Raw genomic sequence first — 16,676 nt, 5'->3', positions numbered from 1 at the left:
ACACACGCGAGACAGATAGTACAGAAGTGTAGTATAGTGCGCTGTACTCTGAATACTACACTTACATACTAGCTAGTACAGAAGTGTAGTATAGTGCGCTGTACTCTGAATACTACACTTACATACTAGCTAGTACAGAAGTGTAGAATAGTGCGCTGTACTCTGAATACTACACTTACATACTAGCTAGTACAGAAGTGTAGTATAGTGCGCTGTACTCTGAATACTACACTTACATACTAGCTAGTACAGAAGTGTAGTATAGTGCGCTGTACTCTGAATACTACACTTACATACTAGCTAGTACAGAAGTGTAGTATAGTGCGCTGTACTCTGAATACTACACTTACATACTAGCTAGTACAGAAGTGTAGTATAGTGCGCTGTACTCTGAATACTACACTTACATACTAGCTAGTACAGAAGTGTAGTATAGTGCGCTGTACTCTGAATACTACACTTACATACTAGCTAGTACAGAAGTGTAGTATAGTGCGCTGTACTCTGAATACTACACTTACATACTAGCTAGTACAGAAGTGTAGTATAGTGCGCTGTACTCTGAATACTACACTTACATACTAGCTAGTACAGAAGTGTAGTATAGTGCGCTGTACTCTGAATACTACACTTACATACTAGCTAGTACAGAAGTGTAGTATAGTGCTCTGTACTCTGAATACTACACTTACATACTAGCTAGTACAGAAGTGTAGTATAGTGCTCTGTACTCTGAATACTACACTTACATACTAGCTAGTACAGAAGTGTAGTATAGTGCGCTGTACTCTGAATACTACACTTACATACTAGCTAGTACAGAAGTGTAGTATAGTGCTCTGTACTCTGAATACTACACTTACATACTAGCTAGTACAGAAGTGTAGTATAGTGCTCTGTACTCTGAATACTACACTTACATACTAGCTAGTACAGAAGTGTAGTATAGTGCGCTGTACTCTGAATACTACACTTACATACTAGCTAGTACAGAAGTGTAGTATAGTGCGCTGTACTCTGAATACTACACTTACATACTAGCTAGTACAGAAGTGTAGTATAGTGCGCTGTACTCTGAATACTACACTTACATACTAGCTAGTACAGAAGTGTAGTATAGTGCGCTGTACTCTGAATACTACACTTACATACTAGCTAGTACAGAAGTGTAGTATAGTGCGCTGTACTCTGAATACTACACTTACATACTAGCTAGTACAGAAGTGTAGTATAGTGCGCTGTACTCTGAATACTACACTTACATACTAGCTAGTACAGAAGTGTAGTATAGTGCGCTGTACTCTGAATACTACACTTACATACTAGCTAGTACAGAAGTGTAGTATAGTGCGCTGTACTCTGAATACTACACTTACATACTAGCTAGTACAGAAGTGTAGTATAGTGCGCTGTACTCTGAATACTACACTTACATACTAGCTAGTACAGAAGTGTAGTATAGTGCGCTGTACTCTGAATACTACACTTACATACTAGCTAGTACAGAAGTGTAGTATAGTGCGCTGTACTCTGAATACTACACTTACATACTAGCTAGTACAGAAGTGTAGTATAGTGCGCTGTACTCTGAATACTACACTTACATACTAGCTAGTACAGAAGTGTAGTATAGTGCGCTGTACTCTGAATACTACACTTACATACTAGCTAGTACAGAAGTGTAGTATAGTGCGCTGTACTCTGAATACTACACTTACATACTAGCTAGTACAGAAGTGTAGTATAGTGCGCTGTACTCTGAATACTACACTTACATACTAGCTAGTACAGAAGTGTAGTATAGTGCGCTGTACTCTGAATACTACACTTACATACTAGCTAGTACAGAAGTGTAGTATAGTGCGCTGTACTCTGTATACTACACTTACATACTAGCTAGTACAGAAGTGTAGTATAGTGCGCTGTACTCTGAATACTACACTTACATACTAGCTAGTACAGAAGTGTAGTATAGTGCGCTGTACTCTGAATACTACACTTACATACTAGCTAGTACAGAAGTGTAGTATAGTGCGCTGTACTCTGAATACTACACTTACATACTAGCTAGTACAGAAGTGTAGTATAGTGCGCTGTACTCTGAATACTACACTTACATACTAGCTAGTACAGAAGTGTAGTATAGTGCTCTGTACTCTGAATACTACACTTACATACTAGCTAGTACAGAAGTGTAGTATAGCGCTCTGTACTCTGAATACTACACTTACATACTAGCTAGTACAGAAGTGTAGTATAGCGCGCTGTACTCTGAATACTACACTTACATACTAGCTAGTACAGAAGTGTAGTATAGTGCGCTGTACTCTGAATACTACACTTACATACTAGCTAGTACAGAAGTGTAGTATAGTGCGCTGTACTCTGAATACTACACTTACATACTAGCTAGTACAGAAGTGTAGTATAGTGCGCTGTACTCTGAATACTACACTTACATACTAGCTAGTACAGAAGTGTAGTATAGTGCGCTGTACTCTGAATACTACACTTACATACTAGCTAGTACAGAAGTGTAGTATAGTGCGCTGTACTCTGAATACTACACTTACATACTAGCTAGTACAGAAGTGTAGTATAGTGCGCTGTACTCTGAATACTACACTTACATACTAGCTAGTACAGAAGTGTAGTATAGTGCGCTGTACTCTGAATACTACACTTACATACTAGCTAGTACAGAAGTGTAGTATAGTGCGCTGTACTCTGTATACTACACTTACATACTAGCTAGTACAGAAGTGTAGTATAGCGCTCTGTACTCTGAATACTACACTTACATACTAGCTAGTACAGAAGTGTAGTATAGTGCGCTGTACTCTGAATACTACACTTACATACTAGCTAGTACAGAAGTGTAGTATAGTGCGCTGTACTCTGAATACTACACTTACATACTAGCTAGTACAGAAGTGTAGTATAGTGCTCTGTACTCTGAATACTACACTTACATACTAGCTAGTACAGAAGTGTAGTATAGTGCGCTGTACTCTGAATACTACACTTACATACTAGCTAGTACAGAAGTGTAGTATAGTGCTCTGTACTCTGTATACTACACTTACATACTAGCTAGTACAGAAGTGTAGTATAGTGCTCTGTACTCTGAATACTACACTTACATACTAGCTAGTACAGAAGTGTAGTATAGTGCTCTGTACTCTGAATACTACACTTACATACTAGCTAGTACAGAAGTGTAGTATAGTGCGCTGTACTCTGAATACTACACTTACATACTAGCTAGTACAGAAGTGTAGTATAGTGCGCTGTACTCTGAATACTACACTTACATACTAGCTAGTACAGAAGTGTAGTATAGTGCGCTGTACTCTGAATACTACACTTACATACTAGCTAGTACAGAAGTGTAGTATAGTGCGCTGTACTCTGAATACTACACTTACATACTAGCTAGTACAGAAGTGTAGTATAGTGCGCTGTACTCTGAATACTACACTTACATACTAGCTAGTACAGAAGTGTAGTATAGTGCGCTGTACTCTGAATACTACACTTACATACTAGCTAGTACAGAAGTGTAGTATAGTGCGCTGTACTCTGAATACTACACTTACATACTAGCTAGTACAGAAGTGTAGTATAGTGCGCTGTACTCTGAATACTACACTTACATACTAGCTAGTACAGAAGTGTAGTATAGTGCGCTGTACTCTGTATACTACACTTACATACTAGCTAGTACAGAAGTGTAGTATAGTGCGCTGTACTCTGAATACTACACTTACATACTAGCTAGTACAGAAGTGTAGAATAGTGCGCTGTACTCTGAATACTACACTTACATACTAGCTAGTACAGAAGTGTAGTATAGTGCGCTGTACTCTGAATACTACACTTACATACTAGCTAGTACAGAAGTGTAGTATAGTGCGCTGTACTCTGTATACTACACTTACATACTAGCTAGTACAGAAGTGTAGTATAGTGCTCTGTACTCTGTATACTACACTTACATACTAGCTAGTACAGAAGTGTAGTATAGCGCTCTGTACTCTGAATACTACACTTACATACTAGCTAGTACAGAAGTGTAGTATAGTGCGCTGTACTCTGAATACTACACTTACATACTAGCTAGTACAGAAGTGTAGTATAGTGCGCTGTACTCTGAATACTACACTTACATACTAGCTAGTACAGAAGTGTAGTATAGTGCGCTGTACTCTGAATACTACACTTACATACTAGCTAGTACAGAAGTGTAGTATAGTGCGCTGTACTCTGAATACTACACTTACATACTAGCTAGTACAGAAGTGTAGTATAGTGCGCTGTACTCTGTATACTACACTTACATACTAGCTAGTACAGAAGTGTAGTATAGCGCTCTGTACTCTGAATACTACACTTACATACTAGCTAGTACAGAAGTGTAGTATAGTGCGCTGTACTCTGAATACTACACTTACATACTAGCTAGTACAGAAGTGTAGTATAGCGCGCTGTACTCTGAATACTACACTTACATACTAGCTAGTACAGAAGTGTAGTATAGTGCTCTGTACTCTGTATACTACACTTACATACTAGCTAGTACAGAAGTGTAGTATAGTGCGCTGTACTCTGAATACTACACTTACATACTAGCTAGTACAGAAGTGTAGTATAGTGCTCTGTACTCTGTATACTACACTTACATACTAGCTAGTACAGAAGTGTAGTATAGTGCGCTGTACTCTGAATACTACACTTACATACTAGCTAGTACAGAAGTGTAGTATAGTGCGCCGTACTCTGAATACTACACTTACATACTAGCTAGTACAGAAGTGTAGTATAGCGCTCTGTACTCTGAATACTACACTTACATACTAGCTAGTACAGAAGTGTAGTATAGCGCGCTGTACTCTGAATACTACACTTACATACTAGCTAGTACAGAAGTGTAGTATAGTGCGCTGTACTCTGAATACTACACTTACATACTAGCTAGTACAGAAGTGTAGTATAGTGCTCTGTACTCTGAATACTACACTTACATACTAGCTAGTACAGAAGTGTAGAATAGTGCGCTGTACTCTGAATACTACACTTACATACTAGCTAGTACAGAAGTGTAGTATAGTGCTCTGTACTCTGTATACTACACTTACATACTAGCTAGTACAGAAGTGTAGTATAGTGCGCTGTACTCTGAATACTACACTTACATACTAGCTAGTACAGAAGTGTAGTATAGTGCGCTGTACTCTGGATACTACACTTACATACTAGCTAGTACAGAAGTGTAGTATAGTGCGCTGTACTCTGAATACTACACTTACATACTAGCTAGTACAGAAGTGTAGTATAGTGCGCTGTACTCTGGATACTACACTTACATACTAGCTAGTACAGAAGTGTAGTATAGTGCGCTGTACTCTGAATACTACACTTACATACTAGCTAGTACAGAAGTGTAGTATAGTGCGCTGTACTCTGTATACTACACTTACATACTAGCTAGTACAGAAGTGTAGTATAGTGCGCTGTACTCTGAATACTACACTTACATACTAGCTAGTACAGAAGTGTAGTATAGTGCGCTGTACTCTGAATACTACACTTACATACTAGCTAGTACAGAAGTGTAGTATAGTGCGCTGTACTCTGAATACTACACTTACATACTAGCTAGTACAGAAGTGTAGTATAGTGCGCTGTACTCTGGATACTACACTTACATACTAGCTAGTACAGAAGTGTAGTATAGTGCGCTGTACTCTGAATACTACACTTACATACTAGCTAGTACAGAAGTGTAGTATAGTGCGCTGTACTCTGTATACTACACTTACATACTAGCTAGTACAGAAGTGTAGTATAGTGCGCTGTACTCTGAATACTACACTTACATACTAGCTAGTACAGAAGTGTAGTATAGTGCGCTGTACTCTGAATACTACACTTACATACTAGCTAGTACAGAAGTGTAGTATAGTGCGCTGTACTCTGAATACTACACTTACATACTAGCTAGTACAGAAGTGTAGTATAGTGCGCTGTACTCTGAATACTACACTTACATACTAGCTAGTACAGAAGTGTAGTATAGTGCGCCGTACTCTGAATACTACACTTACATACTAGCTAGTACAGAAGTGTAGTATAGTGCGCCGTACTCTGAATACTACACTTACATACTAGCTAGTACAGAAGTGTAGTATAGTGCGCTGTACTCTGAATACTACACTTACATACTAGCTAGTACAGAAGTGTAGTATAGTGCGCTGTACTCTGAATACTACACTTACATACTAGCTAGTACAGAAGTGTAGTATAGTGCGCTGTACTCTGAATACTACACTTACATACTAGCTAGTACAGAAGTGTAGTATAGTGCGCTGTACTCTGAATACTACACTTACATACTAGCTAGTACAGAAGTGTAGTATAGTGCTCTGGGTTTCGCCTACGTGTACGAAGTGATGGAGCAGGAACTGCAAACTTATAAACTAAACACAAAATTCACCTATATTTAACTAAATATTATTTTCCTTGTAGTAAAATGTTAAAACAGACACAGAATAAAAGTTTAAAACTGTAAAATGTAAATAATATTATTATTATTGTCATTATTCAACTCTGAGGCCTGCGGGCTAACTATAGCACAGAGCTAAACTGCAAATAACAAACCAGCTTTATACGAGTTTAACACTGAACGCACCACTAAACAAATACAAAATAAATACAATACAGAAAACATCCGAAATGTTAGAAATTACCCAATTCTAATATTAAGTCAAATTCGTTTATCTAGACGGCTAGCATTGAGCTAAGCTAACTCAGCGACTCAATCAAATGACAGCGTAAAAAGGTTCATTCTTTCACCCTGACAGCGGCACCAAACCAGCCAGAAAGCGACACAAATCCTCACAAACACTCACACATAAAACATCAGAAATCTGTCAGTAAAAACAAACCTACCGAGCTATGTAAATGCCCTCAGAATGAGGAAGTTCAGCTAGCGACTCTCAGACTGACTCTGCTGACAAGTCGGGCCCAATTACAAATAGCTTAACGATATACACCAAGTGCACTACATAGGACGTAGCTGCTATTACTGTATACCCTTAATAGGAAGCCTAAAGAGGACGCAAGGAACTGTTTAGTATTTAACCTCAGCCAAGCAACTTCTGACATCAAACAGTTTACGACTGAGTAAAAGAGCTCATTCAGTAATAATAATAATAATATTAATAATAATGATAATAATAATGATAATGATAATAATAATAATAATAATGATAATAATAATAATAATGATAATAATAATAATAACAATAATAATAATAATAATAATAATAATAATAATAACAATAATAATAACAATAATAATAATAATAACAATAATAACAATAATAATAATAACAAACAATAATAATTACAATAACAATAACAATAATAATAATAATAATAATAATAACAATGATAATAATGATAATAATAATAATAATAATAGTAATAATAATAATAACAATAACAATAATAATAATAATAATAGTAATAGTAATATTAATGATAATAATAATAATGATGATGATAATAATAATAACAATAATAATAATAATAACAATAATAATAGTAATAATAATAATAATAACAATAATAATAATAATAATAATAATAGTAATAGTAATGATAATAATAATAATAATAATAATAATAATAATGATAATAATAATAATAACAATAATAATATTATAATATTGTCAAACGAATAATACATAACTGACATAAATTGATAGTGAGTAAATGAGTGAGTGAGTAAGTAAGTAAATGAGTGAGTGAGTTAGTGAGTAAATGAGTGAGTTAGTAAGTAAATGAGTGAGTTAGTGAGTAAATGAGTAAGTTAGTGAGTAAATAAGTGAGTTAGTGAGTAAATGAGTAAGTTAGTGAGTAAATGAGTGAGTTAGTGAGTAAATAAGTGAGTTAGTAAATAAATGAGTGAGTTAATGAGTAAATGAGGGAGTAAATGAGTGGCTGCATGAGTGATAGGTGCCCTATCTAAGGAGTATTGTTGCCTTGAGTTTCTGGGTGGCACCGGACCCACTGCGAGACTGACTAGGATAATGAATGAATGAATGAATGAATGAATGAATGAATGAATGCCCACGCTCTACACCAGGGGTCATCAAACTCACGGCCCGCGGGCCAGATCCGGCCCGCCGCGTCATTTGATCCGGCCCGCGAGAGCTTAAACGACTGTATGATTGTTGTGATGGTTCGAGTCGTTACAGAGACGCACTTATAATTTAATGCGCTCCTGCGCCTTTAAGAGACAACGGGACATCGTAGTCATGGCAACTAACTTTAATCTTCGCTAAGAAGCCATGTGACTTTTACGGCAAAAGAATGCAGGGTAGCGTAGTCAGTAACGTAAACAATAATAATATATATTTTTATATATATACGTTTATATTCTCAGTTGTTTGTACATGTTTAGTGAGTATATCACAGCGTTTTAGTTACAAATTTACCGTAATTAAATACTATTGTTACTGTTACTATAGCAATTAGTATCTTTACACACAATTTTAACTCGTTATTTTACGTTTGGTTAAATCTCATATTGTACCAGATGTAACACTTGACTACAGCTGTGTGCTTTTACTGTATTAGGTTCTTTATTGTTTTTATTGTTTGCATTTTTACTTCATTCTGGTGCACACAGTGTATCACACAGCTGGGGAGCAAATAAACCGACTGTATTCTGAAGGGAGCTGTCTGTCTGTCTGTCTGTCTAGCTGAGAAAGGGGGATAAACTATTAGTGAGGGCAGAATGATTGTCTTAAAAATACACTGTAAAATCCTAAACAAACTGCATCTTTTAAAATGCAGGCTGATTTTGTGACCTGCAAAGTGACACATCCCGCCAGTAGATGATGTTACACATATTTACACATGATCCTAAAATGTACAAGAAGATAATTAAGAAAATTAAGCAGAAGGAGGAAATTTAATGAAAATGAAAACAAGTTTGTGCTTCAGGAAGAGAAACCGGTGCGTCTCTTGTGTTATGAGGCCGTGTCTGTGGTAAAGTAGAACAATATAAATGCAGAATTCAGCCTCCAAGAAAAACAGCAATGTGACTGCAATCACAGCAGGATACGTTACAATCGGCCCTTTGAGGGCCACCATAATGCTGATGTGGCCCTCGGTGAAAATGAGTTTGACACCCCTGGTCTACACTGTCCACACACTCCCACTTGCAGTGCTCCCACTCCAGTCCTATAGGTGGCAGTAAAACAATCGCCTAACGTTAAGAACAGGGACAGATGTGTTGTGTGCTAAATAGCACTATTTTAGAACTGTAGTGCACTAGATAAAACAAAGCTGCTATTGCTCTATAGGGAGTGTAGGGGACTTATATAGGGTGCATGTATCTGTTTGGAATACGGCCTGATGGTCGTTTTTACACATTGCCGTGTTGTTAGCAGAGTTTTGAAAGAGAATGGTTGGATATGCAAGTGTGATCAGACTAAATTGACTGTTTATAACTAAATATTATTAAAACCTACAGTAAATATCTTCCACTTTAAGGTAATTAAAGCTTATTAATGTATTTAAACAGCACGTATTTACAAAAGGAAAGTTTTTGTTACAGGTTGTGGAATCGTAATTCATTAAGACTGGAGATAAATACAATCATAGATCAATTACAGATCCGCTGGTTAATTTTTAATAATCTTTATAATTATAACAAAGATGTAAATACCCGGACACATGATAATACTGAATTACTTTAAAGCTGTTTTATTAAATTAGCTGAAAAACCAGAGCCTGGCTTGTTTACATTCAGCTTTTACTGCTCACAAACGAAAACATGACGGACTCCAGTGCTTACAATACTGTTGTTGTGCTGCTGCTGCTGCTGCAGATCATCGTATACCCACATGTGCCACATTAATGGCATAGCTGATAGAGCGGGTGCTGGCAAGCAACATTGATCCAGTGGTCCAGTTTGTGAGAAGATTGGCATGTTCTCCATATACTAACATTCCACAATACATTGCAAATAATCAATTACATTTCTGATGTGTTTTGTTGATGCCTTTTAAACTTTAAAATAAGAAATACTATTATTTTATTAATAATGAGGAGATTAATAAGACAGTTGTTAAATAACAGACATATACATCGATCAGCCATAACATTAAAACCACCTCCTTGTTTCTACACTCACTGTCTATTTTATCAGCTCCACTCACCATATAGAAGCACTTTGTAGTTCTACAATTACTGACTGTAGTCCATCTACTTCTCTACATACCTTTTTAGCCCCCTTTCATGCTGTTCTTTAATGGTCAGGACCCCCACAGAGCAGGTATTATTTGGGTGGTGGATCATTCTCAGCACTGCAGTGACACTGACATGGTGCTGGTATGAGTGGATCAGACACAGCAGCGCTGCTAGAGTTTTTAAACACCTCACTGTCACTCCTGGACTGAGAATAGTCCACCAACCAAATATATCCAGCCAACAGCGCCCCGTGGGCAGCGTCCTGTGACCACTGATGAAGGTCTAGAAGATGACCGACTCAAACAGCAGCAATAGATGAGCGATCGTCTCTGACTTTACATCTACAAGGTGGACCGACTAGGTAGGAGTGTCTAATAGAGTGGACAGTGAGTGGACACGGTATTTAAAAATTATCCACTCATACCAGCACAACACACACTAACACACCACCACCATGTCAGTGTCACTGCAGTGCTGAGAATCATCCACCACCTAAATAATACCTGCTCTGTGGGGGGTCCTGACCATTGAAGAACAGGGTGAAAGGGGGCTAACAAAGCATGCAGAGAAACAGATGGACTACAGTCAGTAATTGTAGAACTACAAAGTGCTTCTATATGGTAAGTGGAGCTGATAAAATGGACAGTGAGTGTAGAAACAAGGAGGTGGTTTATTATTCTAATAATACTTTACATACTTATTTTAAATTTGCAATATAAATGTTATATAAACCATCATCACAGCGCCAGGAATATTATTTATAGGCTCTTTATTATTTCTAGGTTTCTAATTTTGTTGTTCTCAGGTGAAATGCCGACCTGCTGGCTGGTCAGTGAGGATGAAAGCCACAAACCCATCCAGCTTCTTCATTATAACACTCACATCCTGGGACGAGGCCCGGAAACTAAGATTAAAGACCAGAAGTGTTCCAGACAGCAAGGTAGCACCAACACACACATTTAAATATATATAAATATATATTCTCCTTTAGTCACATACAAAATGTAACATGCAGTGATTTACAGAACGATTAAAAGAGGCACATCATTAACCCCACAAACATGCAGATATCGTTTTCTATACTGTATATTTCATCTTTAAAAAAGCCGTATTGAGTTCTGCATCCTGACCGTCATTAATTTCTGCTTCTTGATAGTTCAGCTGAGAGCCGATTGTAACCGAGGATTCGTCAGCGTGAAGCAGGTGGGTCTGTTTACCACAGAAATCCGATGTAAAGATTAAAAGCATCGTTATTGAGCAGGACTGTTTTATTTTTAACTGTGTTTTGTTGTCGTGTTGCAGTTGGGCGCCAATCCTACCAGCGTGGACGATGTGGCGGTGGGCAAAGGCAATCAGGTAAAGCGCATGTGGTGCTGTTTATCATTGTTTTCATGCCAAACCCAGAGCGTCTGCGCAAAGAAACACGTTTCGTGGTGATAGCTATACAGAAAAAAGACCATATCACCCACAATTTGAATCATCGTGCAGGTCGGTGACCGTTAGCTTCCACCAACACCACCGTGTCCCTCACCTCTGCACCCAGGTCACTCTAAAAGCCGGTCAGAAGCTCTACATGGTCAACCGTCTGTACGCCTACAGCGTGCTCTTCAGAGAGGACTCCACCTCCTCCGACGCCGCTCCGGAAAAACACAGACCGACCAAGAGACCCCGTCAGAGAGACGTTCAGGAGGAGGAGGATCCAAGTCCTGCTCGCAAAGTCTCAATGAGTTCTCATGCAGAGAGAAAATCCAACGGTTCTGCTCAGGCCGAAAATTCAACACCTACACCTGAAAAGGTAAATATGTAGGGTACAGCAGGGACCTGGGTTTGATCCCTGTCTTTTTGGGCGGGTGGGTACAAGTTACTTTACCTTGGGTGTGTGATAAGGCGCCCACATGACAATATTGAAGGTAGTGTGATGACAGGACTTAGGGCCAGTTCAGAGGTAGCCAATCAGTGGACACCCTTGACTCATAGGAGCAGTGCCACGCTCAAGAGTTCGCATTCAGACTTTTGTGAAATCTCTTCGAGGAAGATGATCACCAACGAGCGAGTGTACGAGATGGCCAGAACAGAAAATGAGCTTCAGAACCACTTAAGTGATGAGGCGCCAACATGACAACATTGAAGGTTGTGTGATAACAGGATTTATGGAAGGGTCAGTTCAGGGGTAGCCAATCAGTGGACACCCTTGACTTGTAGGAGGAGCGCCACCCCTCTAGAATTCTCCAGAATAATGATCGAACCCAGGCATTCTGGTAAAAAGAAACCTTGTTAATAAAGCTCGTACCCACCACCTGGTTCTTTCGGTCATTACCCACAGCTCATGAACGCAGGCCCAAAATTGGCTCTCAATCTGGGAAATTAAGGGTAAGGTTCAGGCTTGATGCTAGCTAATCAGACGATCGATCGATGTTGGTTTTAATTTGCTTAAAATCTAACGTGGGATGTGAAATTCACCACGTCGTCATCACTGTTCTCAACAGGAATCTGCAGGTCACTGGAGTCAGGGGTTAAAAGTCTCCATGCAGGACCCAAAGATGCAGGTAACGTCTTTAACGGTTCCTCATCGATCCAGGTCAGATGTTTACACACACTTGTAAAATAGCAGGTTTTCGGATGATCGACAGCTGCCCCACAATGTGAATCCCGCCAATTACCCATCACGATTACACACATACTAAGTGAGTGCCCTAAATACCAACGGGAAAACGAAAATTCGCAATAGCTGGAACAATGAAAGACATTTTTAACCTTGGAAAAACAGAAAAAACTTTTGAACTTCATTACCATTACTAAATTAGGAATGCACATATAATATCAGAGACTACGTAACGGATACAAAGCACCCACATAAACCTTTCCTGCCGTGAATGTAACTCACAAGAGTAAACACGGCGTTAAAAGATAGATAATGAGCCCTAATGTTGCAGTGGGGAGGTCTTGGATTCAGATGTGGACGCGTTCAGACTCAGACTTTTGTGAAATCTCATGAAGGAAGACGACAAGCACCGAGTGAGTGTACGAGACGGCCAGAACAGAAAATGAACCGATGTCTAAACCAAATCTAAATCCCACACATTACGTTACTTTGAGTGTGTGATTAGGCCCCCACATGACCACACTGAAGGGGACGACCGGGATCACGCCAGCAGGGGCTAATCTGCTACAGGTGACACATGACGCACCACGCAAAAGCCACGGCGGCGTAGTGACCTGACGGGACTAGTGGACTTTCATTGAACAGTGGTCTCCTTAGCTAAGGTTAGAAAGAAAACCCAAACCTTTTTGTTGATGGTGTGATGTAATACAAGAACATGAAGCAGCTTAAACACAGGTAACACTGCACACAGTCAAGCCAGCTTTAAACCACTACAGGTTTAGAGGCCGTAAATCTCAACAAGCGTATTTAAACCTTTGACCTGGTCTTTTTAAAACCGTCATGGTACTACGAGAATGGCGACTCCGCCTCCTGTAACCCGAATTTACCTTCACCTCAGGTGTACAAAGACGACCGGGTGGTGGTGATCAAGGATAAATACCCCAAAGCTCGGTACCACTGGCTGGTCCTCCCGCGGGAGTCCATCTCCAGTCTGAAGGTCCTGAGGTCGGAACACGTGGACCTGCTGAAACACATGCAGACGGTCGGGCGCAGCATGGTACAGCAGTGCCCGCCGTCCAGCAAGCTCGGCGTCCGACTGGGCTACCACGCCATCCCCAGCATGAGGTCAGCAACACCTACCAAACACAGAAATATTGTAGAACCATGATCATTAACAGTTTGCAGCTATAACAGCCTCTGCTCTTCTGTGAAAGCTTTCTATAAGTGTCTGTAGGAATTGGGCCTTTAGTTAAAAGGGGATTTCTGAAGTTGGATGGGAAGACTGGCTCTCAAGCGACCTTCCAATTCATCCCAAAGGTGCAAGCCACTGGGTTTTCCGACGCCAAATTTGTCCTTAACAGAGACACGGTCATGCTGGAACAGGATGACCTTCCCCAAACTGTTTAAACTACATATAATTGACTTGGGGAGCTTTGGTGGCACACTAGCCCCAGTCCATGGTACGGATCCCCAGCTGTGTTGTTGCCCGGTTGGGCGTCTACGTACAGATTTGATTGGGAGGGATGGTCGAGGCCCCACTATAGACTAGCACACAGTGATTCCAGGGACACAGGACCCACCATGACCCTGACCAGGATGACGTGATGATAAAACATGAAAATGATGCTGATCATATTTGAATCCAATATATATATGTATATATAAGGGGTGTCCACATGTATTTGATCATATAGAGTATTATTGGAAAGGAAGCGTTCCCTTCATCCTGGTCAGGGTTGCAGTGGGGCCGGTTCCACGGGGAAACACTGGGCACGGACGCAGAGCAGGAACACCCTGGACAGTAATCATATGATCACACCACTAAACAGTCAGTTCTTAAACACCGTTCTTCGATCCTCACACTGTTTAAAATGATGAAGGGATGTAAACAAAGAAGCTGCTCTATCATATCACAGTTGATGGACGTGATGTTTTCTCGGTCTCGCTCTGCAGTCACGTCCACCTGCACGTGATCAGTCAGGACTTCGACTCTCCGTGTCTGAAGAACAAGAAGCACTGGAACTCCTTCACCACCCGGTACTTCATCGACTCGGACGGTGGGTTAGAATTCATTTATACGCTTGATATCATTTTCATCCTGGTCAGGGTCGTGGTGGGTCGGGTTTCACTGTCAAACACTGACCGCAGGGCGGGAATTCCCTGGACAGGATGACACACTGAATGAGCAAAGCAGTGCAAGGGAGTCTGGGAAATGTAGTCTGTAGTACGTTAAGTCACCTGTATTACCACCGCAGAAGCTAAACTTTAAGCACTTGGTGCTTCTAAGGTCGTAGAAGCTTTTGTAGACGTTATATAGATGCATTTTTATTGCATTTGTTCTTTATTTCTATAGAAGTTATCACCATGTTGGAGCGAGACGGCCGAGTGAGCGTGAAGGAGGGTACGAGCGAGCTGCTGAAGCTGCCGCTGCGCTGCCACGTCTGCCATGAAGAACAGGCCACCATACCGAAGCTGAAGGAGCATCTCAAAATTCACCTGTCCTCCTGAATCTGTCCTGAACCCGTTTCTAGATGTTCCAGAGTTCCAGAGAAGAAGCATGGGGGATCATGTGGCGCAATATCTCGTGGAAAGACTTTCTCTGAGGAGCGGAGGCTGTTCAAGTTGCAAATGTTGTTCCATGGTTTGAATGGTTTGTTCAGGTGTCTACATACTTTTGGCCGTACAGTGCGTTCAAAGTTTAGTGAATGAATCCGTGAATTAAAATGGTTTGATTCATATTCCCTCGTGTTCGAGTCGTCTTTGATTTTCCTTTGATGCTTTTCCTATTGTGATGTCATAATAGATCAAAGAACTTGTGCAAACTTCAAAAGAAACTGGAGCTTACTCACCTTCCTTTGGTTTTCCAGTAAGCAAAGGACTCTGGGAGGGAAAAGCCAGCTGCTTTCGCCCATTTTCGGCAAATCCTCGACTCCCAGCTTGCTCAAATCTCTCAAAGAGCGAGCTCTCTGCTTAAAATCAGGACTAACACATGATGAGTGGAAGCGGATACACAAAAGCAGGCTTTGTTGGAGACCCTTTCTCATCTTGCAGAGACATCAGAGAACCCTCTGGAAAGACTATATTCTTATAAATTTTACCCCCTTTTTCTCCCCGCCGACGTGCGCGCAGTCCTACCAGTCCCTTCTTATTCTCCCAAACCTCAGTGGATTTGCGCTTCACGTACGGAGAGCCACGCCCCAATTTCTGCGCTCCTCCACTTTCTGTACAGGCGCCCTGGGCCACCAAGGTCCTCACACAGCGTTGATAACCACCCCGCTTTAGTCCGATCTTTCCCACCCAGCCGACCAGTAGCAGAGACGAGACTCTAACCCGGGAGTGGGAAGACGAAGTTTAAGGAACTGGGATGCCTTGACGTTTACTCCAAGCTGACGGTGGCACCCAAGGATCATGCCGATCTCCAGTCCGTGTGCAGTCAAAGTCCAGCAGGATTCTGTGGAGAGGCCATAAACACAGACCTAACTGGCCGCCTTGGCGTTCCACAAGCTGCTGACCCAAGTGAAGACAATACTGTCCTTCACAACCCACCGCCACCCTGATAGCTGTGGAACGTTTCCTATACGTGGAGATGCTCTTCCACCTGAAGAACATCATGAAGATCACTAATAAATGAGAAGTCTCTTTCAAAACGTTCTGATTCGTGGAGGTTCTTCGATGTTTGAGGGATTGCCAGTTCGGCTGCAAAGTGTTCTGGTACACACAGAGCTTCACCGGAACCTGGGGGTCTGGACCAGAGGTTCAATCTTCGCCGACCGTGCCTCTTACCAGCCGCTCCGAGTTCATGGAGGCG

General features: G+C 40.5%; 2 protein-coding genes across 10 annotated transcripts in view; one reads left to right on the top strand and one right to left on the bottom strand.

Annotated features, from left to right (window-relative positions):
• Nucleotides 1–7,014, bottom strand: part of osbp (oxysterol binding protein) — a 44,582-nt gene extending 37,568 nt beyond the window's left edge. For all 4 annotated transcript variants that reach the window (XM_063009076.1, XM_063009078.1, XM_063009079.1 and 1 more), the window contains exon 1: nucleotides 6,952–7,014. The gene's annotated coding sequence lies outside the window, so the exon portion shown is untranslated. The remainder of the gene's footprint in view (nucleotides 1–6,951) is intronic.
• Nucleotides 7,015–9,480: 2,466 nt separating this feature from the next.
• On the top strand, nucleotides 9,481–15,609 carry aptx (aprataxin). 6 transcript variants are annotated; one of them, XM_063008666.1, is made up of 9 exons: nucleotides 9,481–9,567; nucleotides 11,072–11,206; nucleotides 11,428–11,469; nucleotides 11,569–11,622; nucleotides 11,810–12,061; nucleotides 12,753–12,812; nucleotides 13,767–13,993; nucleotides 14,822–14,925; nucleotides 15,222–15,609. In XM_063008666.1, exons 2-9 carry the CDS (start codon nucleotides 11,105–11,107, stop codon nucleotides 15,374–15,376), a joined length of 996 nt encoding a protein of 331 aa, XP_062864736.1. In that variant the 5' UTR covers nucleotides 9,481–9,567; nucleotides 11,072–11,104; the 3' UTR covers nucleotides 15,377–15,609. The 6 variants fall into 6 exon arrangements, with proteins under 6 accessions (XP_062864736.1, XP_062864735.1, XP_062864734.1 ...); XM_063008665.1 differs by having other exon boundaries at nucleotides 11,423–11,469; nucleotides 15,225–15,609; XM_063008664.1 differs by having other exon boundaries at nucleotides 11,423–11,469.
• The last annotated feature ends 1,067 nt before the right edge of the window (nucleotides 15,610–16,676 follow it).

This window comes from Trichomycterus rosablanca, chromosome 14 (genome assembly GCF_030014385.1).
Source record: "Trichomycterus rosablanca isolate fTriRos1 chromosome 14, fTriRos1.hap1, whole genome shotgun sequence".
Lineage (NCBI taxonomy): Eukaryota > Metazoa > Chordata > Actinopteri > Siluriformes > Trichomycteridae > Trichomycterus > Trichomycterus rosablanca.
This window is presented reverse-complemented; position numbering and strand designations above follow the sequence as displayed.